This window comes from Callionymus lyra, chromosome 9, assembly GCF_982586985.1.
Source record: "Callionymus lyra chromosome 9, fCalLyr1.hap1.1, whole genome shotgun sequence".
NCBI lineage: Eukaryota > Metazoa > Chordata > Actinopteri > Syngnathiformes > Callionymidae > Callionymus > Callionymus lyra.
In genome coordinates, this window is record NC_141826.1 from 21,327,711 (window position 1) to 21,353,375 (window position 25,665).

The 25,665-nt window shown below is 38.4% G+C and overlaps 4 protein-coding genes across 7 annotated transcripts; 3 read left to right on the forward strand and 1 right to left on the reverse strand.

Moving 5' to 3' along the window:
* Window positions 1-24: 24 nt before the first annotated feature.
* On the reverse strand, window positions 25-3,009 carry ttc9c (tetratricopeptide repeat domain 9C). The gene is made up of 4 exons (XM_087799163.1): window positions 2,938-3,009; window positions 2,153-2,461; window positions 1,142-1,324; window positions 25-209 (listed from the first exon to the last, which is right to left on the reverse strand). The coding sequence occupies exons 2-4, from the start codon at window positions 2,457-2,459 to the stop codon at window positions 109-111; spliced, it is 591 nt and encodes a 196-aa protein (XP_087655289.1). The 5' UTR covers window positions 2,460-2,461; window positions 2,938-3,009; the 3' UTR covers window positions 25-108.
* Window positions 3,010-5,159: 2,150 nt separating this feature from the next.
* Window positions 5,160-13,559, forward strand: dpf2l (D4, zinc and double PHD fingers family 2, like). Of its 3 annotated transcripts, none has more exons than XM_087798442.1 (11): window positions 5,160-5,256; window positions 6,604-6,764; window positions 7,977-8,084; window positions 8,199-8,395; window positions 8,481-8,573; window positions 9,765-9,849; window positions 10,089-10,223; window positions 10,507-10,638; window positions 10,711-10,823; window positions 11,528-11,609; window positions 12,597-13,559. In XM_087798442.1, the coding sequence occupies exons 1-11, from the start codon at window positions 5,225-5,227 to the stop codon at window positions 12,677-12,679; spliced, it is 1,221 nt and encodes a 406-aa protein (XP_087654568.1). In that variant the 5' UTR covers window positions 5,160-5,224; the 3' UTR covers window positions 12,680-13,559. The 3 variants fall into 3 exon arrangements, with proteins under 3 accessions (XP_087654568.1, XP_087654569.1, XP_087654570.1); XM_087798443.1 differs by having other exon boundaries at window positions 8,202-8,395; XM_087798444.1 differs by lacking the exon at window positions 10,089-10,223.
* A 4,913-nt stretch (window positions 13,560-18,472) lies between these two features.
* Window positions 18,473-21,757, forward strand: zdhhc24 (zDHHC palmitoyltransferase 24). The gene is made up of 3 exons (XM_087798929.1): window positions 18,473-18,963; window positions 19,067-19,344; window positions 20,795-21,757. The coding sequence occupies exons 1-3, from the start codon at window positions 18,659-18,661 to the stop codon at window positions 21,085-21,087; spliced, it is 876 nt and encodes a 291-aa protein (XP_087655055.1). The 5' UTR covers window positions 18,473-18,658; the 3' UTR covers window positions 21,088-21,757.
* Window positions 21,758-21,956: 199 nt separating this feature from the next.
* LOC148072255 (uncharacterized) lies at window positions 21,957-25,637 on the forward strand. 2 transcript variants are annotated; one of them, XM_087798447.1, is made up of 11 exons: window positions 21,957-22,031; window positions 22,894-23,052; window positions 23,210-23,321; window positions 23,510-23,560; window positions 24,338-24,415; window positions 24,492-24,548; window positions 24,621-24,680; window positions 24,745-24,809; window positions 24,874-24,985; window positions 25,054-25,112; window positions 25,175-25,637. In XM_087798447.1, the coding sequence occupies exons 1-11, from the start codon at window positions 22,027-22,029 to the stop codon at window positions 25,362-25,364; spliced, it is 948 nt and encodes a 315-aa protein (XP_087654573.1). In that variant the 5' UTR covers window positions 21,957-22,026; the 3' UTR covers window positions 25,365-25,637. The 2 variants fall into 2 exon arrangements, with proteins under 2 accessions (XP_087654573.1, XP_087654572.1); XM_087798446.1 differs by lacking the exon at window positions 21,957-22,031 and adding an exon at window positions 22,736-22,806.
* Window positions 25,638-25,665: the final 28 nt, after the last annotated feature.

The following is a 25,665-nucleotide window of genomic DNA, read 5'->3' on the forward strand; positions in this document are numbered from 1 at the left end:
TATAAATCAGTAATTACAGGCAGCTTTATTTTTTTAAGAACTGGAAGGGAAAAAAACCACTTGAAATGTAGAAAGAGTTTGTCGTGATTTAGAGTCTCTTGTTCGGCTTCAGCTGGAAGGAAACATGCTTCTGTACATGGCTTTCTCCTTCTGCAGCTCGCAGTTCAGCTTCTCTTCAGCCCTCTGGAGGTGCTTCAGGACTTTCAGATCTGACACAGAAATGAACACAAGGGCATTCAACCATTTAGTATTCATTTGCTGACATCGTTGGGAGAGAGGGATCGTTAGAATTCCTGTTAAAATAAATGAACGCAGGATCTCTTATTGGCTCGTAAATGCGTTTTTGTAATTAGCATCATGAGAGAATATCATGAAATCATTGTTCTTAACTTCCCACGAAGGATCTCTGCTGCTCGGCCCCCAAACATTTGCTATAATATCTATTTAAAGACGTATTTCCACAAGAAGTTCAGACTTCTTTGTGGGTCTTATTATCTTATATACTGGGAGTGTGTATTGGCAAAAGTCTGATACCATATGCATCAGGATACAGGGGCACATACTGTGCTATTGTGATACTGTAGTAACAATATATTTGTAGTATTGTCGAGTACTTGATTCTGGTGTTGCAGAATTTACAGACTACATGACTCTGCATTCATTTGTTTTGAAACCAAAATATGTCCAAATATCAGCTTTAAAAACTGCTGGAGTCCACTGTATCCTCTCGTCCTCAGTAATTGCCGGGATTTCATTGTTCCTTAAGGATGCAATGACTGCTAGAGGCCAAAGGTTTAATTGCAACACAAAAATAAACGAACGCCGTGAATACTAACATTCATTCATTCATTCATTCATTGTCTACCGCTTTATCCTGGGGTTGTAGGGAGACTGGAGCCTATCCCAGTATCATAGGGCGAGAGGCAGGGGACACCCTGGACAGGACGCCAGTCTGTCGCAGGGCTATAGCATGTTAATAGTAAGTAAAAGTCAAATTATATTACAGACTTTTTGAAATATAAACCATAAAATCCGATTTAAAAAGTCAAACAATAAATATATATATATATACACGTACACATATGTTAGTTTCAAACTTCTAATTGTATCACTATTTGATTGTAAAACGAAGATCACTCACCATTAGGATGCACCATGCTGGCCTGCACCAGGTACTGTTTAGCCGTCTGTGCGTCGCCCACCTCCAGAGTGGCCACTCCTGCTCGGTACAGAGCCTTGACGTCGTCCGGTCTCCTCTGGAGGACCCGTAGACTGTAGTCCTGGACACGAGCGTAGTCTACTTCCTGCTTCTGCAGCAAACAGGCTAGAGGCGACAAAAGTGTGTGTGAGTAGATCCATTAAACTTTTGTTGTCGTCGTCGTCAACGTCAACAATTTCATCCATTTTTCCACTTTAATATGTGTGATATATAGATATTTATTTGCTATATCCAGGTATGTTTTTCAGTTCTCTGTTGCTTAATTTTTTTAAAAGGTCTTATTTCTTCTCTCTTTCATCTTATTTCATCATAATATGCAAACCTGGCCTACGGGGAGAGAAATTAACATGTTCTGTTGGTAACACTATATAATGACTTGTATAGTATGACCCAGAAAGTATCAATGGGAACATTTGTAAAATAAAAATCACAATTTTGCCCCCAAAACAATCAGCCCAACAACTAGGGGTGTGTAAAAAACATTAATTATATATTTATATATTTTTCATGTAAGATTCAATTCCTTTTTTATAATAGTTCTTTTATGATTTATTAAATGTTGTAAAATAAATAAAGTGATTCTATTAAAAATAGAATTTAAAATAACATGCCTTGCATTAATATACTCCACAGCTAAAAGAAAACTAAAATCCTGCGAGATCTCTGCGATGACTGAGGACGAGAGGATACAGTCGACTCCAGCAGCTTTTAATGATGATGTTTGGACATATTTTGGCTTTCAGTTCTATTAACTCAACCAAAAGGGAGTCCAAAAATCAGAAGATGTCAATGGCTTACCGACTTAAATTCAGTTAAACCGAAAATCGTGTATTGAAATAGATCGAATCGGACACAAGCAAAAGTTATATAGTGAAGATCATGGTTTCAATAACAGCAAGAGAATTAAACTAAAAAGACACTTCACACACATACCTGCGAGATTGTTGTAGCAGTCCACTTGAATGTTTCGAAGCAGCGATTCGTGTTCAGGTTCAAGGACCGGCCCGTCAGGTGTGAAACCTTTCACCGCGGCCAAGACGTCTGGATCCATGGACCGGAGAACCAACAGGGCGCGGTGGTAACGGCCGATGGCCAAACGCAAGTCTTTCCCTTTGTAGAAAGTGTTTCCCTCTTTCTTCAGTCGGCTCGCATTTTCCAGTAGAGCCTGGTGAGAGTTGACCGGTGTTCCTGGGGAGGACGGCGACCACTGAGAGTCCAGACTCTCTGCTGCAGACCCCATATCTATAACAAAAACATATTAAGAAACATATGAGCTATGAGAGCACTTGAACATCTCTACTAGTAGAGAAAAGATTAAAGAGTCAGATCTTCTTCAGAACTTTTAAAAAAAACAGGTCAAATAAAGTACAATATTAAAGCTCCAGGTCAAATAAAGTACAATATTAAAGCTGCAGGAAAATGTTAAGTAAATCATTATTGCAGCATAAATTAATGACATTTCAGAATACATGTCAACTAAGAAATAGCTTAACCTTCTTAAGTGTTTAACATTAAAAAAAACCTTGTTATTAAACTCTATTAACAGGTAAATGTCAGTCGGTTTAGGCTAACGTCGCTACTCTTAGATATAACGCTATTAAATTATTGAAATTAAGGTTTAAAAAGAAATGCAGAGCAAATTCGGAATACAGAACGACGTGGAGGCGTGAAGAATTTAAATATAAAAGCAAACTTTAATATTTAAAAAGCTGACTCACTTTATCGCTCAACGTTTGGTTCGCTGCATTCGCTTCTTCACGTGTTCTTCAGCGGCGTTAACATATTGGCGTGATGTCACATTACCGCCACCTTATGGCGGAGGTTAAAATTACAATAACATTAGAGATGTGCAGTATATTCTGTAATTTATTCTGGCAGGTTTTCAGATTGATAGTGGATATCAGAGGCGTCTTTTTTTTTTAATTAAATGTTATATTGTAGTAAAAATCCTACAAGAAACATCTTAAGACCTTTTTGTTTGTGCTTTTTTTCTAATTTTCTGGGACTCCTGTGTTTGTCTCTATGTTGTCTTGGCCATTTAGAGTTTTAAAATGTGTATGTATCGTTAAATTGCTTTTGATTGTTCAAGTGCTTTGTGACCCTGGTCTAGAAAGGCGCTTTACAAATAACTATTTCTTACTACTTACTTACTTACAATGAGGAATTAGGAACTTTACTCTTTCCAAAACTAACTGAAGCAAAGTTGAATCATACAAAAAACGCTGCAGGTTGATATATGCTATATTTATAGGTTTTTAATTAAACACTTATTGACACACTACAGTGTAAAATGCCACTTTATTTTTTTTTAAAGTAAATAGAATTGTCAAAACTCAAAACAAAACTAAAACTAAAGTAATGCTCTAAAAACGGTCTGTAAGGGGGTTTAGAAACGGTCAAAGTATGATTTTAAAACTAACGCAGGGAGGAATAGCTTATGATAAATGTATAAAAGAAATTATATAGATGGATAAACTTTATTGATTGTTTAATGTTATTGCATATGTTAGAACTATGACAACATTAGTCCCAGTCACAAGTATAACAGTCACCGCTAATGAGGTTTTACTACCTGACAGAAAGGTTAGCTATATAAACATAAACATTTACTGTTAAAGACCTGATGTCTTCTGCAACACTGTTTTTTATCATGTGCTCAGTGTCTGCCTCAAGTATTCTCCTCCCCGTTCACATCTTTGCAGTTGCTGGTGGCTGTGGTTCCTTTATAGTTAAGCAGATTTTCAAAATGAGAATCAGGATTTCTTTATTCCCAGTGTTTAAACACAACACTGGAATTTAATGTGGTGGCATTACAGAGAAAAATAGGATAATAATGGTGAAGGCTGCTGAGAGAAGACCAGAGTCTATATACATCAAAGCAGCAGCTAGAGCTCCATTTCCAGTAACTAACATATAGTTTGAATATGAACACTGGCCTGATGTCGCTTGTAAGGAGATGGATAAACGTATGAGATCTTCCAATCCATCGTAAAAAATAGAGACTCAAACATCAACAGCTCGATAAAGACACATACAGTACACTCTAGTGAGAGGGAGAATGAAACAAGAGAGCTGGGTTGTGCCAGTGGCATATGTAGAGCAGAGGTAAGCTCATCCTCAGCCTTCAGGAAATTGCCAAATATTTGATACAGAACCAGAGACGGCTTTATTGGCCAAGTTTATAGCAACACTATACGTGTCTTTTTCTCTTTTTTTATTAGACTGATCTTCTTTAGTGATAAGGAGATAAAATTGGATAAAAAAAAGAACAATACACTATTATATTTACCAAAAACATTAAAAAATAGTGCAAGAAGTCAGTGCAAAACAGTAAGTTGACTATTTATAGTCCATTTTGACGTAATAATTAAATTCAATTTTATTTAAAGTGTCTTATCATAACAAAGTTATCTCAATACACTTTACAGTTGAAGTAAGACTAAAGTGGAGAAAGGAAAAACAGATCCCAGCAATTCAACAATAAGTAAATCACACTGTGGCGTTGGCGAGGAAAAACTTCCTTTTAGAAGGCAGAAACCTCAAGCAGAACCAGACTCATTGTTGTCGGCCTCCTGCTGTGACCGGCTGGGATGAAGGATGGACGGAGAGAAGAATGAGGGAGGATAGAGTGAGAGAAAAATAAATTAATAATAATAATAATTATAATTGCTTCACTCCTCCCGCTTTGTTTATACAATGAGTCACTCGGAGGCGGAGATTTCCTGGATTCCTGGAAGTGCCTATAGAGGTCCAAGATGAATTTAAAACTTAAATCAAAACATTAATTGCAACCGTTTTTCAGATAATCTTTGTCAATAAATGTTTGGAATCCCATTTTGGCAATTGTTGGTAACAACACACCTGTTTTAATCACGTTCTGTCACGGCAAACGTCACGTCAACATGACGTCACTACATTTGCTGCATTGATCGTGGATGGCGGTAAACGGCAGCAAGGCCGCGTGCGCATGCGCCGCCCCACGCCACACAACCGCAGTAAGCAAACATGGCGGCGGCCGTCGACAATGTTGTGAAAGTGTAAGTTTAATTCCGTGATTTCAATCGATAATGCTGGACTCTCGCGTCGCAGTCGGCGTCCGGTGGACTCGGCACATCTTTGCCGTAACATTCCCGACACAACACGCTCCGGAACCGCCGTGTTTTGAACGGAATAGTCCAGAAGAATAACAAGATCCAGAGGAGCTAAGATTAGCTTGTTAGCTCGTTTAATTAGCCAGTGACGGACAGAAGTTCAGTCCAACTTCTGCCTCTCGACGTCACTCACAGTGTGGCTTTAGCTCGACTCGTGAACGGATGGAGTCGAATAGAAAAGGGTTTTTTTGGTCGTTTTCTCGGGACGGTATCTTCGTAATGACGAGCAGTTTCGCTAACAATCATCCTTTTGTTCCGACGTGTAGCCTTTGTTATTCTGTTGGATGAGCCCACGAGTAAGTCCCGGGACAGATGGTGCTCGGAACCAACAACCCACGTCAAAGTTCTTTGAAAAAAAACATTAGCCAAGTAGAAAGTTGATGTTTCAATCCAAGATAAACTCAACATAGAAACTTTTATAAATGACTGACTCTTTTAAATATCATAAACTGTGGAGGAAGTGAGTCATAGTACATTAGAAGCTGCAGATAATAATACGTTTCCTATTAAATGATGATGATTTAGTTTAATGTAATGGTCTGTTAAACTGAGTTTGAATAGGTTTCAGTGTTTGTTTATATACTCGTGATACTATAAACTTCTCATATTCTTATTTCAATCAAAAACAGTGGAAAATTAAACAGCAGTGTTGTCGACACATTGACTCTAATTTAGCGCTTATGGTAATCCTTCAATGTTTTATTACATTTATCTTTAACAACTGATATCAAGTACTTGACCACATGACTCTTGACGAAGTCGTAACTGCTTTCATATGTTTTCAAACCAAAATATGTCCAAACATCAGCTTTAAAAGCTGCTGGAGTCGACTGTATCCTCTCATCCTCAGTCATCAATATCCTTATTTCTTTAGTGGCGGGGACATAATGACTGCTGCCATCTTGGCCGTTAGCCAAATTGCAACACAAAAATGAATATTTTTAAGTTTTAAAGTTTAAAATAACAAATAAATAAAAGAACTACACAGTATCGTTAAACATTTTTTTGGTGTGTTAATATTTTCTCACACCAATGAAAGGGAGTGAAGCTAATAAAGCTAAAGAAATATAATTACAATTAGTTTGCTTCGCCTCTTGTACCACTTGCTTTAAAAGTGTACAATGGCGTCAACCATCAGCCCAGATTCCTCAAAAATCACCTTTTTTAAAAAAAAAATCATGTGAATGGTTTGAAAAAGTGTATTTTTTTTAAATCTCTCCACTTGATCCTCAGGCTCGGGGAGCAGTACTACAAGGATGCCATGGAGCAGTGTCACAGCTACAACGCTCGACTCTGCGCAGAGCGCAGCATCCTCATGCCCTTCCTGGACTCTCAGACAGGCGTGGCTCAGTCCAACTGCTACATCTGGATGGAGAAGAGGGATCGAAGTGCAGGTACACGATTAACACACTCGATGCACACTTGAACAGTGAAGCCAAATATCTCGCTTGGTTTGGAGAAATATTAGTGCGGAAACACTGCTGCCTGAGTGAAATAATTAAAACAATGGAACAAAAGGAAAATGATTGCGAGACGGTCGTGGTCGTGATAAGTCACAAATAAAGTCGTAAAATACTAAAATACACTTGTAAAAGTGAATTCGAAAAATAAGCTCCATTATTTCAAACACAAGTGTCAACATTGAGAAACGGGTCCGTACATGTTATGACGTAATGCCTTTCTTTGGTTTATAACACGCCTCAGGTCAGTGACTGAGTGAGTCGTCAACGGCCTTTTTATTACGAGTGTTTGAATATTAGTAATTAACAAAAATGCAAAATGAGTAGATACTTTGGTTTCCACACTTTCAATGATTTTTCAGTATGGTAACATTTTGACTAAAACCTGTAAAAGACTTTATTATGTCCTAAAAGGGTTAGTAGAATCAATATTTACTTCAGTTATAATCACCTTAATATGACAAATTGAAAAAATGGTACAGGTTTACGCATCGTTTAAAGTATTCACCTGAAAGAAAAATATTTATTTGGGAATTGAAAACTAAAATGTATTGATGAACAAATCACGGTTTTAAATAAAACACAAATAAATGCAAGTGTATGTTTGTTATTTGGGTTTTGGTTTAGAAAACTTTTTTTTGTGTTCTTTATTTTACTTAATGGGTTAGTTTTTGAATATATACATTTTAAATATACATATTAAGATATTTTATTCTAATGCTATTAAGCTATATTTTCTAAAGCAATAAAAATACAGAAGTTTTCCCTTAAAAATGAATCCTTACAATTGCATTCAAGGTTATTAATATCAAATGTTGATCAAAATAATTATAATTTTGTCCACAAAGTAAAAGCAAGTCTGAAAACAAGATTAATTTTGAATTAATGATTTATTGTACAGATATAACCATTCAAGGTGATCGCTTTTTATTTTCTCTCCATTACGGCCAGATTTCTAATGACTTTAAACAGACTTTCATGTTTTTCATAATGTGACCCTTGTTCTCATTTCAATTCCATTTTTTAAAGTGTGAAATAATCTAACTTTCGTCCAAAATGTACTGCAAAGGTTGAATGTTTTTAACGGTTAACATCACGACCCAATATCTCTTAAACTGTCCTGCTCCGCCTCTGTACCTTAAACAGGTGCGGCGCCTGGACAGCTGTACACGTACCCCGCTCGGCGCTGGAGAAAGAAGCGGCGCTCCCACCCGCCCGAGGACCCTCGGTTGGCTTTCCCGCCTCTGAAAACGGGTAAACAATCGCTCTCATGTCACCAGTCATAAATTCTGAGCGAAGACTCCAGTGACTAACGTGGGTTTGGTGTCACTTGCTGTTCTGTGTGTGCTCATGTGCTGGTGTGTGCAGCAGATGTAGACCTGGGGCTGAAGCGTGAGACTCCAGGGGTACCGGACGGCAGCAGCCTGGAGGCTCTGCTGAAGGGAGAACCCCTGGAGAGGAGGAGCGGAGCGGCGGAACTTCGCGCCAACGAGGACGAGCCGGTGACCGTGGAGACCCCCGCCAGCTCGGCCGCGACCCACACCTCCTCTGGACGAGTTCGCAAGGTGAGCTGTGGGAACCGGGCTTGAGGCGGTTTTTAAAATACCCTCTCGAGTCAAGAGTTCACCGACGACCTGATGTTCCCTGCAGAGAATTCTGGATCACGACGACTACTTGGACGACCTAGACGATGAAGACTTTGAGGACGAGACTCCCAGGCGGCGAGGCAAGAACAAGTCCAAGGTGAGTCAAGGTTTTCCTTTACACGTGTAATTAAATATTCTGATCCTTCTTAAGATATTTATCTTTATATCACAATTGCAGTAGTAATTATCAGTCAAATACTCTATTATATATATTCTTGTATATATCCACGTTAGATAGTTACTCGATTATAGCCAATATAACAGCTTCCTAAACCGTATTTTTCAGCTCTTAATATCCTTGATTGTTTTTTTAATCAACCGTGTACCTTGTATAACTTTTATGTATTATTTGTGTTTTACTTACTGACCTCAAAACAATTTTAAGTGGGAAATGGTGTTAAAAAACCTTTCAAAATGTTAAACCCTGAAGCTGCCCCGTCCCCGATTCTCTTTAGTATTACTACGAAGCTGCTACATATTTATTTTGTAGTTTATGAACATTTTAAACACTGTATAAATACAATAAACACTCCTTTATAAATGCAGATTGTCAGTGTTGTTGTCAAGGGTTTTAACAGTCTGTAAAACGTATTACACCGAGTTGCGCTATACAACCACTAGAGGGTTCTGTCTTCATTCAAACTTTTTTTTCCCATTACAGCAAAGCCCTTCCAGTAGTTATCAGACCAAAAAAAAAAACGTTATTCTTTTAAAGCAGCTTCAAATATGTACTGTTACAGCTAACATATCAGATAAATAAATTTGTTGATTTAAGGCGCACCTTTATTCTGTTTAATTGTATAAAAAGTTCACCTTATAAGGCTTAATGTAGAACTTGAATCGAAATTTTGTAGAATATTGCCGCAACCGCAAGTCTTCGTTGTATTACTTCGTGTGACTCCACAGTAACGCTTCAGGTAGTAATGATATGAAGCTGCAATATATTTATTTTGTCATTTAGGAACATTAAACTCTGTATAAGTACAATAAACGCATCATCATTCATAAAATCTCATGAGTTGTCACAGTTAAAGTCTCAAAACTTAATTGAATCTACTACTGTCCCCTGTTCCACATCACATGACCAAAATACACACACCTCATTGGTCAACAGCAGCTCCGAGTCACTTGCAAAGATGCTGTTGAGAAATGAACACGGTGGAGAGAAAAAAAACGTTTTTTTTTTTTATTTCTGAAGGTTTTAGATCTGATATCCGTGTAGACGTCGACAACACTAGTTTGTGCAGTGTTGTCGACATGAGTTGATTTGTCTCGTCCCGTCTATCAGAGCCGCAGTGACAAGAACGGCAAGAAGAAGTCGGAGGCTGCGGCCGCTGCACTGGAGGAGCGAGACAAGCCGTACGCCTGCGACAGTGAGTAGAATGTTTTATTCCTGGAGTCAAACCAGGAGCTCTCGCTCACGCTCGGCTGCCTGAGATAATTCTGCTCAAGAAATCTTGCTTCCTGGCTAACACTCAAGACGACCTGCTCAATAATAGTGTGTGTGTGTGTGTGTCGGGTGTGAGACGATGCTCCTGCTGCTGCTTTTCTGACGTTTTCATTTGTGGAAACGAGATGAGTAACTTGTGAACTTTTAACTTTGTGTATTAAGTTTGTGGGAAGCGCTACAAGAATCGACCAGGCCTGAGTTACCACTATACACACTCTCACCTGGCGGAGGAGGAGGGCGAGGACCGCGAGGAGCTCGAGGCACCACCCACTCCTCGCCAGCCTGAGGGGCCCAAGAGTGAGTCACTCTTGAGAGAGACACACATGTTGTTGTGGGGAGAGGGGTGCATGTAACCTGGCATGCATTTGTGATCGTCTTCAGATAGTTTTGATTATGATATTATCTTTGAAACATCCCACAGGCGTGTCTTTTGATCGATTATATCGATGCATGAATCATTTCACGCCATTAAGTTAAAACATCTGCAGTGGATTGTGATCATGAAAAAAACACATGGTTTTGCGGAGCTCAGTTTTGTTTAAAAAGAAAGAGTTAATTTTCGTCTGGTTCTCTTGCTCAGCAACGAAGAAAGGTCCCAACGGTTTGGCGCTGCCCAACGACTACTGCGACTTCTGCCTCGGAGACTCCACCATGAACCAGAAGACGGGCCAGTCCGAGGGGCTGGTGTCCTGCTCCGACTGCGGCCGATCAGGTACGAAGAACACGCCGACGGTCGTCCCGACGGTTCTGGGTCTGACTCTTTTGAAACGCTTTTCTGTTGCAGGACATCCCACGTGCCTGCAGTTCACGCCCGTCATGATGGCGGCGGTGAAAACATATCGCTGGCAGTGCATCGAGTGCAAGTGCTGCAACGTCTGCGGCACCTCGGAGAACGACGTGAGTCTTTCTTGCCTTTTGCTTTTCAACGAAAGTTACAATTTTGATTCAGATCTTTTGAGTTCCTGATAAACAAGTCATTGTGGAGACATTTGACAGAATCGACGTATAACATTATTTACATTAAAGGATCAAATGAAATACATGGATTTATACATTCAGTGATTTTAATGAAATATACTGATAAAAACGTTAAATAAAGCTTTAAACAACACACCAAGAATGGCAAAAAAATTACACAATTTGTGGTGAAAAAATCCAAATAAAAAATCTCACTCCAGTCAAATTTGTGAAAATGTGGATATCAAGTCATGAATAGGAAAACAAGAACACATTTTTGGCTTCACTAATGAAACATCATCTTTTTTTTTACACTTTTCAATACAAGCAAGGTAGGGAAAAAACGTTTTGAAATGCTACTGATCTCAAGTGAGTTTGACAGCTTCTTCTTCTGTTGGTGAGTGGGAAACATGACTTTTCATGTATACTTTATACTGCCACCTACTGGAGATTTAGCGTAAGCTCTCCTTTTCTTTTTAATCTCGGCCTTAGTGATTTAGGAATTCAATTAAATCGCAATGTGGATTTGAATTCGAAGTCTCGAATATCCTTCAGTTCTTCCTCCTTCTCCCAGGGTTCCGCATGAATGTTCAAATATCGCAAAGAAGTGACTCAAACGTTTTCTTCCCGCCTGTGTTTCTCAGGACCAGCTGCTGTTTTGTGACGACTGCGACCGAGGATACCACATGTACTGTCTGTCGCCGCCCATGACCGAACCACCCGAGGGTGAGTCTGAACACCAGAGTTCATGTCGACCAAAGACGTGTTTGTTTAGGTTTTACAGGGATCTTTGGATCAAAATCAAGTATTTGTGTTGATCCTCAGATGTCAGTGTTTAATATAAGATAAGGGACAGAGATTGTTGATGTCAACAATATAAGTTGGAATTTGTTTGGTGAGGAAGAACAAACACAGAGATACTTAAGATAATTTCACAGAATGAAAAGACAATATGAAAATCTGAAAAAGTGTTTGGTAAATACACATTTTATTTGGTGAATTTTGCCCCTTGAGTTATTTAACACACCAGGCCTGAACTGGACTTTTGGAACTGGAATGTTGCTTGAAGAATTAAAAAAAGTACTTTTTGGGCTGTGTATTGGCAAGACGATACAAAAGACACACTAATATAAATTGCGATACTGTTGGAAAAAGTATATATTTGTAGTATTATCGAGTACTTGACTCTGGTGTTGTAGAATTTACAGACCACATGACTCTTAACAAAGTCGTTTAAAAGCTGCTGGAGTCGACTGTATCCTCTTGTCCTCAGTTACACCGATCTCACACGATTGTCCCTTAAGCTGCAGAGGACGTAGTTACCGTTGCCCTCTAGCGGCTGGATGTTAAATTGCACCACTAAAGGGCTCTGAAGATTTGCTTGTTAATTGTAAAAAGTAATATAATTATTTTAATTAAAACACACGTGATTGAGATGTAAACCAATGAAGTTCTATTGAACTATTGTACAAATAAATATTATTTGAAAGAAAAATAAAATCAGTGCTGCCACATATCGATACTATATGATTTATAAAAGAAAAATGACCGTATCAGGTCTAAAACTTTTTCAAATAAGTTTGTTTTTTGGGGGCAAAATCAATTCCTATAGTTGTACTTGATGCACGTTTCTCGTGAAACATGAAGCCGTTTTCTCTGAAATAAGTGATCAAAACATGACAACGGTTTTTAAACCCTGTGTTGTGTCTACAGGGAGCTGGAGCTGCCACCTGTGCCTGGTCTTGCTCAAGGACAAAGCCTCCATATACCAGCAGAACCAGGGCGGCCCCGAGTGACCTCGCTCCTCGGGCCCCCTCTCGCCACAGGACCCCCCCCTCCGGAGCGAAACCACACAACTCGTGTTCGACCCGACGGCCTCCGGTGCTGATCCCAGATCGGCTTCAAAAAAAAGCAGACCCCGGATCAGTCGGAGGATCCAGCATCACCACTGATATCTTTTGCACACAAGCTCTCCCTCTCTCTCTCTCTCTCTCTCTCCTCGACTGTTACACTCGGATGTTAAGTAACACAGAGCCTGACGTAACCATAGCGACCGCAGTCTCCACGGAAACCCCTCAAACGGAGCAGATTAGCATCACAGTGGACGGTCTGTGCTGCCAAATTATCTATTTTTACAGACCAGCTGAGTTAAGATCCTGAAAACCTGGTTTTCAAAACATCTTTTCTTGTAGTTTTTTTTCCAAACGTCTTTTCACCACATGCTTAGTGTGAAACTGAAAAAACACTATAAATAACGTGTCTTAAGAATTCGTCTTAAATTCAAAGTAAACTAGTTTTGATTTATTTTTTTTGCCTCGTATTCATTTGGTGTACATCTCACTGTGACCTCAAGGGGGCGTCATGGTTTGAAGAGCTGTTGCTGGCAGATTTGCATGATGGTTGCACCTGAACGAATGAACACACATCAGTCTTTCTTTCTTATTCTGGTTTTGGGAGTTTTTTTTTTTTTTTTTTTCTTTGTAGTCCAATTTTGTAAACTATAGCTCCTGTATGTGCTGTATTTCTATTTTTGTTATGACTATGTTATGACTATATATCTGACCTCCATCATGAGTATTTGTAAAATGATGTACTTTGTTGTACTATTTTAATTTTTTTACATTTTTTGTATCGAACTTCAACTAGTCTGAATGAAATAAACGAGTTCCATTTAAAGATGTCGTAAACATTACGAGTCATTGTGTTCACGCACACGTCACAGAACACAACTTTTAATTTCTTGGTGGTTTTCTTTAAGGCGTCACCATGGCGACCGAGGAGGGGTGAGCCATGCTGAGGAGTGAAGGAGCTGCACAAGTGAAGATTAAAATTTGAGGCTACAAATCAATATCCACATAAATAACCAACAGCAGGATCAAGGAATAAACCAAACCTTTGCTGTTGATCTTCCCCTGGAGTCAATAAATACAAATGTTACTGCAGTTCGCGATCTGAACGCAGAGAGGCGCTGCTGCTGCGTAAACTGTCAGAATACGAGTTGACGTCAATTTTGCCAAATGAATCGTTCACTCAAAATTCAAACGTCAGTCATTTACAATATGGACGTTACATACGAGCGGTATTTAGATGTTTTTAAGTGTCTTTTTGGACGAAGATGAGGACGAAGACACCTGAGCTCCAGTCACTACATTAAAATGAACAAACATTTTGTCTATAACTAACTATAAAAAGAACACATTACTCTGAAAATAATTCGACATGAGGGTGAGTGAACTTTACATTTAAAGTGAACTATCTGACCTGAAAGTGATGCTCATGACGACCTCTGGGTTTCCCAGTGTGTCGCTGACGATGGTCACCTGGTCAGGCAGGAAGTTGTTTATGTGGCCCTTCAAACACACCGAAAGGATCTCTTGTCAATCTGTATAAAATGGCATCTCTGACACTGAGTCTTTCCCACTGTTTGAATAACTTCAGAAGACGTAGAATCACAGACAGATCTCTCCATTCCTAGATGTACATTTTTCAGCAATAACGAAAGGGTAACAACTCCCACAATGCAAGAGTCCTCCTGCTGGCCTGACTGTAATTCCTGAACTGAGAGAGCTGGTAGCTACTCGTGACCACCTGATAGTTGTTGAACTTGCATGAGTTAAACAAAGTGCTCTAGATTCCGCGGTTACTTCCCGATCAGAACAAACCTGACCTCGGCGGCATGAAGGGATGATGGTCCATATTTAGGTTAGGTTAAGTTAGGTAGAACTTTATTGAGCCCTCAGGAGGTCTTCTTAGGGAAATAGTTTTTTTTCCAATTAGCCACAGCAATACAGCAATTATTCATAAAAATAAAAATAAGATCAAGAACAAAGAGAAATGAAGAGAAATAATTATAATAATAAGAGAACATTTCTGTAGGTTCTCAATTTTAATCTGACAACTGACTCTGAACACGTCTTGGACAGAATCCTCTGTGACTCCATTAGCCTCTTGTACCAGAACAGAAATATGGTTCACTTAAAAAGTCTCTTCCCGAAGGTTTTTGCGAATGGATCACGGCTCAGTGCGTCTGCAACCACGTTGACCTTACCAGGAAAATGTTTCAACTCAAAGCAGTAATTAAACCTCGCATGCGTCTATTTTAGGCTTTGTTACAAGGAAGGTAATTGGATTATTATCAGTCCATACTGTGAAACTTCTGCCTTTCAGTCAGTGGCTGAACTTCTCACAAACACGTCACTTCAAAACCATAAACTCCAACCTATGAGTTGGATACTTTCTTTGGGACCGACTCAGTGTTTTACTAGCGAACGCTTCAGGTCTGGCTCTGGATTCCCCCTTTCGGCACTTGAGAGAGAACAGCACCTAAGACATCAAGCGATGACAAGATGAAAGGCTCGTCGAAGTCTGGATGGACAAGAACAATACACTCCCAACAACATGACTTTCAGCTTTTCAAACGCTTTTACACACTCAATGGACCAATCTGCAGTAAGTAAGTAAGTAATATTTATTTATATAGCGCTTTTCCAAGACCAGGGTCACAAAGCGCTCAAACAATCAACACAATACTCACTAAAATATATACTTTAAAGGTCAAGATAACACTGAGAACAACACAGGAGTTCCAGAAAATCAAGGAAAAGCCTGAACAAATAAAAATGTCTTAAGATGTTTCATGAAGGATTCAGTAGATCATCAAAGTAGTCAGCTTTTGAAATGTACTCTGTAGTTCACGGTCTTTAACTAACTTTCCTTGTGTCTTATGCTCAGCTGTAAACAATGGTTTTCGCGACGTAAGAACGGTTTGGTATGAAATGTTGGTAATAGAATACCATTCCCAAAAATGACTTCAGCCTCTAAACCGAGGGTGTACATCCATCATCCTCCATCAAATCTCCAACCTTCATCTTCGTGATGACCTCCACCTTTTCCGGGGTTCGACTGAAACACCCTCAGCGTTAATATCAGGGATTGACAAGTGTTAGAATAACAAACAGAGTCAGAATCCAGTTTTTAACACCAGCATGGAGTGGAGAGGCTCTTCTCACAGCTCATCCCAAACCACTGAAGTTCCTCTCTCCTTGCTGTGCTTTTTATTCCATAGCTCAGAGGATGACACACTTGAATACAAACAGTTTGTTCATTTGTTGCTGGACGCAGCCAGCAAAGACCGGGTTTTCTGTATGAGTGAGTGAGCGCAGCGTCATAGCCTGCATGCTGAGTTCAGCTCCCTTATCTTGGTGAGGTCACTGCATTTTAACGCACAAACTGTAATTTCTCCAGAAACAAAACTCTAACCGGGCACATTCCTTCCAGCTCATTGTGAGCCGCAGCAAGCATGACTACATGTTTATTGTGATAAAACTATAAGTAACATAAATTCTTTAACAGTTAACCACATGTCCAAAAAAACCAACTTGTCTTTGCAGGAAGTGACACTTATTTGGTGCAAGTTTCAAGTCATTCTCCCTCAGTCTTTGGAACACCATTTCTAACCCGGCCAAAGCCTCATCTTCTGAAGAAGCAAAGATAGCACAAGATCTTTGTAAAATTAATATCCCCAAAAATTCCAATCATCCTCCTCATGGAGGAAGCTGGGCTGTTACAGAGGCCTTGAGGCGTGCGATGATATTCATACAGCCCAAGCGTGGTTGTGAAAGCTGTGAATTTTTTTGTCTTCTTCATGCATATTGTAAAACCCTGAGGTAAGGTCCATGGTACTGAAAAAGCAGTTACTTCCAAGGGCGGCCAAGCAATCAGACTGGTGTGGTAATGGATGAGCATCTTTTAAAGTTAAGCGATACAATCAACATATGTAAAACGAACCCACACAAAATGAAAAGTAAAGGACAATACAAATAAACTAAAATACAATGGATTTGGTGTAATTTCACCTGGTAATTTAATACCTGGTTATAGAAGCAAGAAGTGAAAGAATGAAACAAACCTTTTGATGCATGTTTTTGCTTGACTTGTTCCTCAGTATTCCTCGGACACATTTTCAAACAGTCCTCCGTCATCTGCCAAGAAAGGTACGAAGTTGTTGAAGCATTTATAAATCTCAAATATCAATAAAGTTAGATAGATAGATTATTGATCCCTCTGGAGATTCTCCTTCGTGAAATTGCTTTTCCAGTTAACACAGAGCAACACAGACGATAAATTCATTCAAGATGACACAATCTAAGTCAAAAGATAAAGAAAAATAACAAAGACAAAGGATACAAAGATACAAAGATAGATCAGTTCAATGTGATATAAAACATGAAAAAAGATTTTGAAATCGTCTTAAAATTTAAGAAAAAACAAATAACTCAGGTTACTAAAATGATGTTATGAATCATTTCATTCTCGGTCACGCATGTTGTCAAACCTTTCTTTGAGCAGTTTCTGTTTTCACTTGGAGTTCCTGCTGCCAGCGAGGATAGTTCTCCTCCATCAAACTGCTGCAGCAGTTGTCGCTTCTGATGTTGACACGACTTCTCTCTGTCTCTGAGCTTCTGAAAAACTCGCTCACTGGAGATTAAAAGAACAGTCAGCATAACATACAATGAATAAATAAATAAAGAGACTAGTACATCTTGCAGTGACCGGTTGAGTTACGACAGTAGATTATAATCCATATTAATTAAAAAATATATATATATTTATAAATATTACCTATTTGATGGTTCTCTTGTGTCACTTGAATGCCCCCAATTCAGCAGCCCTTGGTCTGTCAGTATAGACTCAGATTAACCAGTATTACCAGTGAGTTTAGGGGGACAGGACAGACTTTCACATGCTATTAGACTGTATAATTTGGGCGCAGGAGTGGAGTGAAAAGATGATTCTATTCTGTTATTCTTTGTATCCGTTGTCTTTGACCTAAGTTCTTTATCTTTAGTCTTAGATTGTGTCATTTTGTACTTTCTTTTTATACAAACTTTTTCTTGTTCTTGTTTTTTATGAATCCGTGTTGCTGTGTGCTGACTAGAAAAACAATTTCCCGAAGCGGACCTCCAGAGGGATCAATAAAGTTTTATCAATATATCTAAATCTGTGATGTGTCAACTGGTTGTCTACGACACAAACAGTTTTTATATTGAAATCAATTTAAAAAAAGGATCGGCTGAATTAATACCTCCGAAATAAATAAATGTAAAACAACAATTTGCCTCCTGTAGTAGATTCAGACAAAAATAGCGATAGTAATAATAACAAAATCTTAAATATAATATCAGAAATATTTTTATTATGACGTAATACTACATACACAGACCGTATACTATACGGAAGAGTTCGCCACATTTAAATACTTTAGCGTCAATCATTTTTAAATTAAAGATGGAAGATGGAGCGTTTTATTATTGAATTACAAAAATGTTATTTATACATTCTTTCAGAGAATAATCGAAACTATTTATTTTTAAATGAAAACGATACACGTATATAAAATCAACTAAATGTTCCCAAACGTATATATACATATTTTTTTTATAACTAGGAATATTTTTAATTTAAACTCAATAATATATTAAATGTTAATAAAAAAAACGTTTATCCAGAGAAATATTTTACTCACTTCCGGGGCACGCGATTGTAACCGGATGTGACGTCCTTCTGTTTTGCTTCTGGTTTCCCACAGAATGAAAGAAAGGCAGGTTCGACAGGTTTTTGTAAATACATAGAATTTTTATCTCCTCTGTCATTTTATTTGCTTGTCGATTAAATATAACAAACGTAGTAACAATGAATTTGATCGCCTTATAACTCTGACATCCGGTGGTTTCTACTGAAGAACGAGTAGTTTTTGTTTACCAGTCTTAAGGAAGATGACGAGTTATGCCAGAGACATCTTCTGTAAGGTGGAGGGCTTCTGTGTCCACCTGCCCGTCATCCTCAACACCTTCCTGGTCTTCTCTATCACCGGGGAGGTGAGTTATCTGGTGCTGGTGGAAGCCCCCCTTGACCTGGACCAGAGGAAGGCGGAGTGGTCCAGCAGGTGGAAGACCGGGCACCTGCTCTCCCAGTACTTCATGCTGGCCAACATCTGCTGGAACGCCTTGCTTTTCGTCAGAACCAGTCCCAGCATTAAAGGGGTGTTTCTCGGGGGAGAGGGCATGGGTCAGGGCTGGAGGTAAGAAAATGAATAGTTGGATCATTTTACTGTATAAAAAAACCACATGTCACTCAAATATACGATCCAAAGAAAGTTCTTGTCATTTCTGGCTCTCTCACAGGTACTGTTACACATGCGAGACCCACACGCCTCCTCGCTGCTCGCACTGCTACGACTGCAAAGTGTGCGTTCTACGGCGAGACCACCACTGTGTGTTTTTCGGACAGTGCGTGGGCTTCCGTAACTATCGCTACTTCCTGAGCTGCCTGCTGTTCATGTGGTCCGGGCTCCTCTACGCCACCTTGATGAACGCGGAGGTCTTTATAGTCATTCTGAGTGAAGGCTTGACGGTGCACAGCGTGCTTCTGTTGCTCCTCCCTTGGATCATGTTAGTTTCGGGTACGTTTTTAGCCATTTTTAAACAAAGTTTATTGACAAAATGTCTTTTTTTGTGTAGTGTTTATGGGCAACAATATGATGAGGCAGTACATCATTATACAGGGTTTATGGTCCGATAAACTGTGATCTCTTTGCTCTTGATGGAGTCGACTGAGTCCTTTAAGAAACATCTTAAGACATTTTTATTTGTTCAGGCTTTTTTTTTTATTTTCTTGATTTTGATTTTGTGTTATCAGTTTTATCTTGCCCTTTAAATACTTGATTGAATATTGTTTTGATAATTTAAGCGCTTTGTGACCCTGGTCTAGAAAAGCGCTATATAAATAAAAATTACTTACTTACTTACTTACTTATACTATAAGAACAAGTAAATATTGTAGTGTTTACGAGTATTTGACTCTGGTGTTAAACAATTATAATAATTATTTAATATAAAAAGTAAGTCTAGGGATTTGTATTGGCAAGAATCTGGCCATATGCTTTGTATTAGGATACAGTGGAAACAATGTGATAAATTGCGATACTGTAGTAACAAGGATATATGTGTAGTATTGTCGAGTACTTGACTCTGGTGTTGTAGTATTTACAGACCACATGACTCTTGACGAAGTCGTAACCGCTTTCATTTGTTTTCAAACCAAAATATTTCCAAACATCAGCTTTAAAAGCTGCTGGAGTCACTGTATCCTCTCGTCCTCAGTTGTAACTGCTTTCATTTGTTTTCAAACCAAAATATATCCAAACATCAGCTTTAAAAGCTGCTGGAGTCACTGTATCCTCTTGTCCTCAGTTGTAACTGCTTTCCTTTGTTTTCAAACCAAAATATATCCAAACATCAGCTTTAAAAGCTGCTGGAGTCACTGTATCCTCTCGTCCTCAGTTGTAACTGCTTTCATTTGTTTTCAAACCAAAATATATCCAAACATCAGCTTTAAAAGCTGCTGGAGTCACTGTATCCTCTCGTCCTCAGTTGTAATTGCTTTCATTTGTTTTCAAACCAAAATATATCCAAACATCAGCTTTAAAAGCTGCTGGAGTCACTGTATCCTCTTGTCCTCAGTTGTAACTGCTTTCCTTTGTTTTCAAACCAAAATATATCCAAACATCAGCTTTAAAAGCTGCTGGAGTCACTGTATCCTCTCGTCCTCAGTCAACGCCAAGAGGTTAAATTTAAATTATTTTAATTTACTCACACTTTATTGAAATATAGACTGTAAAATAATTATGGTCAAATATGATTTGAAAGCAAAGCCATTTTTGTAAAGAAAATAATAATAAAGTTTCATCTTTCTATCTATCTATCTATCTAACTGAATATCGATAATATCAACAGCAACAAAAAAAGCTTGTGATATATCGGTTTTCTACTTTTCTTACCTTTAGAGACCACTTACCGACTTTCTAAAGCGATCCTCCTCTAACCAGTGATATTGTCCTTGCTGTGTCCTAGGTCAAGTCTCGGCTCGCGCCTTCACATTTGCCTTCATCGCCGACACTTGCGTCGTCGGGTTCCTTCTCGTCTCCGCCTTCTTTTTCTTCCACCTCTTCCTGCTGTTCCGAGGGCAGACCACCAGGGAGTGGTACTCCACCCGTAGACCCTACAACCTCGGGGTCCTGGGTAACTTGAAGCACACCTTAGGACTGCGTTGGTACATCTGTTGGCTCTGTCCTCTCATACCATCACCTTACCCCGGGGACGGCATCAACTTCACGGTAACAGGATCTCTGGATCCCTCGCAGTAGGTAGTCTCTGTGACTTCGGTGATTAATTGTCATGAAATACTTTATCAATTAAAACAGGGACACTGGGTGTGGTTTTAAGGCTGATGCGAGGTATCTACAAAGGAAAAAAAGTGTGTTTTTACTGCGTGCAATTGCCAAGGTTGGTTATTGTTTGCTCACCAGAATAGTGTTCCTTTTGGGAACACTTGCACTGAAATGTTTATTTAAAGTCAAAAAGAATGTTCTTATGGCCAGCATTCACGTCATTACACTGTGATTGATTTAAACAATACGACAAGAATCTCAAATGCTTTATTGTTGCTTATAAACAAGTCAAGTCGGAGAATTATAAAAGGTGTCATGTTACACTTTTAATTCAATGTTTTGCTTGATTTGTGTAAAGTACCTTATCATGAAAAAGGTTTATATCCCTTGATCACAATTTTCAACTTCTGACGTATACATAGTTTACCATTAAATACGCTCTTAGCTAACATCAAGTCTTGATGTTATGTCCATGGTTTTCTTTCATTTGCCCGATTTAAAAGCACTTTTTGTTGGATGCCCCCTTGATTTCTCTGTGTGCTCTGAAATTATTTTTTTTGCCTTACTTATGTAATTTGCAATCTTTTAATATTGCACAGGGAAAATGTAAAAAAAAAAACTTTTTGGTGAAAAATAAAGTGTTTTCAAAAAAGTCTAGTTACTTGTGTTTTATCTCATTTGTAATTGTGTTAGTATAATATTTTCTGTTTGAAATATTTTAAGTTTGATGATGATGATGATAAAAACATCTTCACTTATTAAAAAAAAAAAAAAAATCTTAACAATTCTGTCTTTGCTTTAATGAAGTTCCATGTGTCTTTAATCTATTTCATTGATCAACATGTATTTTATTGAGGCTACAAATGCAACTGAACCTGACAGCGAAACCGGATCAAAATGTCTTTGTGACAAATAATGCAGTAAGTATGAGCACCATTATTATACTTTCTTGATATATTTTAAATGCACAGTTTAAACACTTCATGTAAGAGGTGGTTTCCATAAGTATGTCATATATTTGCTAGTAGTAGCGATTAGCTTAGCATCTGTATGTAGTGTTTCCTATGCCTAGTGAAATATCTGCGTATTGAGTTTGTTTTGGATTCTTATAAATGTTTACTCCTTGTATTTGTAACCTGAAAATTATATTCAAGTTAAAATTATTTAGTTTAAATCGTTAATTGGTGACAATTTTGAGCCGTTAGCCATGCTAGCTAGCTGCTAGGTTGCTAACTTGCAGTTGGGCAGCAGGTTGCTAACCAAACAAACGTTAGTTTTAGAATTAAAAAGTTGTTTTTATCTCTGCACTTTATTATTTAAACGTTTGGTTCGTTTTAATACAGCTTTATTGGTGTATATGCGGTTGACTGACGCAGATTCAATTGGTAGCTTATGTACTCTGATTATATATATATATATATTTTTAAATAACAATACTGAATGTTTACAAAAAAGCCTGAAGTTCTTTCCTGACAAAATTATAATCAACTTTTGATGTTGTTATTTGTTTTTAGGTCAATATAAAGAAACAAATAAATCAACTTTACCACAAACTAATCCCTATGTTGTGTTGACAACAATGGCAATACAAGTTTCTAATTCTGAAATGTATTTAAAAAACCATTATACTATTTATGTCTGCAGCGGTTCCAGTGTGAAGTAAACCACAAAGATGGAGGCGTCCCTACAACACATGTATGTCAAAAAAAACAACCGCAAAATCGGGATGTTTAATCACATGTGTGGCAAACATTGTTCACCTGCATGTCTGCTTGAACATAGAAGTCCCAAAGAGATGCTGGAAAGGATCGCAGAGCTGGACTTCAGCCACAGTCACCTCAGGGACTCCAACGACCAGATGAGACTCTGGCTGGATTCGGCGGACGAGGAGATGAACGTGTTGCGCTCGGAGAACCTCAGCCTCAGGAAACAAGTGAAAACGTAACATTTTTATTATTATAAATATAATATTTAACTCTAAATGTTTTGCTTAATTATAACAAATGAATAATTATTCCTCATATTTTCTTTAAATATCTCTTGACTGTCATCATGCATGGATGTGATGAGACCGGTGATGATTTTTGTCGACTGATAGCTTGGAGCAGATGATCAGAGATGCGCAGCAGGATGACGCTGAAGCCTGCAGGTCACCAGCGATGGATGACACTGACGTAAATAGACGGCACAAAGAAAGAATACAGAAACTGGTGAGTTTGAATTGAGACTGAAACCTGTGAGTGTTATAACAAAATGTAAGATAACAAAGGAGTTCTGTTTAAAAAGCTTAGTTACAAAATATAGACACATACTCTAAAGTGTTTGTTATTTTGAAACAATTTAGAACTAACGTAGCATTTCCCTCCTACTATCAATATTTCTTTCTTTTTTTTCGTAGAAGAAGGATTTTAATGAGATGAAAGAGGAAAACGAGAAGCTAGCTGAAGAGGTGAGACGTATTTAAGATCAGAAAATGAACAGAGGTAAGTAAGTATTCATTATTTGTAAGTGCCTCTCTCAGACTGGGGTCACAAAACGCTTAATAACCAAAACAATACACGGTTAAAATATATACTTTTAAAAAAAGGCCAAGACAACATAGAGACGAATGCAGGAGTCGCAGAAAATCAGGGAAAAGCACTGGAAGGATTTCTCTCCTCTGGTCCAGAAGCGTCTTAAGGAACCATCAGTAGATTCTGATCCACAGACCTCAGAGCCCGAGCTGGGGTGTAAGTCTGGATCAGATCACTGATGGAAGGTCTGAACATGAATAGATCTGAAAGTAAGAACCAGAATTTTAAAACTGATCCTGAAAGAAACTGGTGAAAGTTTTAAGGATCGGGGAAATGTGAGTTCTTCTACTAGAGCGGCTCAGAATTCTCGCTGCAGAGTTTTGTATTTACTGCAGGCGAGACAGATCCTTCTTGTTTAGACACAAAATTAAATTGTTACAATAAACTAAACGAGAAGACACAAACGCATGGATTATAAACTCCAGATCGTGTTGTGACATATTTTTCTTAAGTTTAGAGATTTTCCTCAGTTAAGGGGAAACAGTTTTTGGCCAGTTCTTGCAGGTGGTGAAGATGCTGAGGTTTTAATATCAAGGGTTACAAATGGAGAGAAGTTTAAAGATGGATGTGCTAAATCAAAAGGTGTGACTCAGAAGGATGAGCAAGATGGAGGGAGATGAAGAAAAGAGTTTGTCGGCTTTGCTTCCATTCAGGTTCGAACTCTGCAGGAGCAGGAGTCGCAGAACAAGATCACGTTGAACCAGTTGACTGTAGCGTTTAACACTGTAGAGGTGAGTTTATTCCACCTCGGTGTTTCGTCTCATGAGATGTCTTTGTGTAAATATCATCCCTTTGTTTCCGGTTCAGCTCGGGAGAGTCGAGAGTCAAGCGGAGGTGCAACACAGAGATGAACTAATAGAACAAGTATTTAATTTTTTTTAAAGAAACGCTTCAAACGGTTGTTTATTACAACATTTTTCCTTTTCACGATTCTAGACCAAGTCACACTTGATGGAAGCAGAGGTGACGGTGACAGAGTGTTTCAACATCATAGAGGTGAAAAGAAAGTAGCTCTGAAAATGTAACGGTGATTAAAACCATATTCTCTGACACGTTGAAGGATCTGAGAGAGAAAAACCAGCAGCTGAGACTTCAACTGGAGGAGAAACAAGAAGAGATTTCCCTGTCAGTGAGACAGTACTTCATCAGATGGCGATGACTCATGTATCGTTGTTACGTTGTTCTACAGCGCTCATTTTAGCGACATCATGAGCGAGTCCGAGGGTCCGAAATCCTCTCCTCTGTCGTTTGCTGAGGAAATCAAGCTCCTCCTTTCTACAACTCCAGGAAATCAAGAAGAGGTTTCACTTTTTTGAGTGTAAAATAATAATATATATTGAATTAATTTTGAATTTATGACCGTGAACAGCTGCAAACTGAACCCATCTTGGAATTTCATCCCGAACCTGTCCCGGAATCTACCGAGAGGTTTGTTTTATATTTAAAGATACATTTTACGCTCCTCTTGATGATTTGTTTTTTTTTCAAAGGTGCAAACCACCGGTTGCCAAGAAAGAAGGACTACATGTGTGGTGGACTTTCTTCCTGGTGGTTTCGGGCATTTTGATTTTACTTCTTGGCCCCGGAATGTCGAGTTCAATGAAGACCCTTTGGAACAGAACGCAGATGCTGCTGCATCCCTACTGTGCTCTTTACCATCACGTCTTACCCCCCATTTAAAGACCTCACCTCATGACATAGTTTTATTTTTGGAATATTTATCAGACTTAATTAGCAGTTAATAATTGGTTGTTCCGTTTAAAAATATACAAATTTAAGAAAAAGCATGAATAACAGGTTGTAATAAACCTGAATATATGAATGTATTATCCTTGGGTGTTTCGCCATATAATAATATAACTTGTTAAGTTAAATTGAGAAACTAATTGTCTTTTTTTTATTGCATATCAGCTTAAAATAGTTTGACCCAAAATAAATCTGATTATTATTGAATTCCAAGTTGCACTTTAGTTAAACTTCT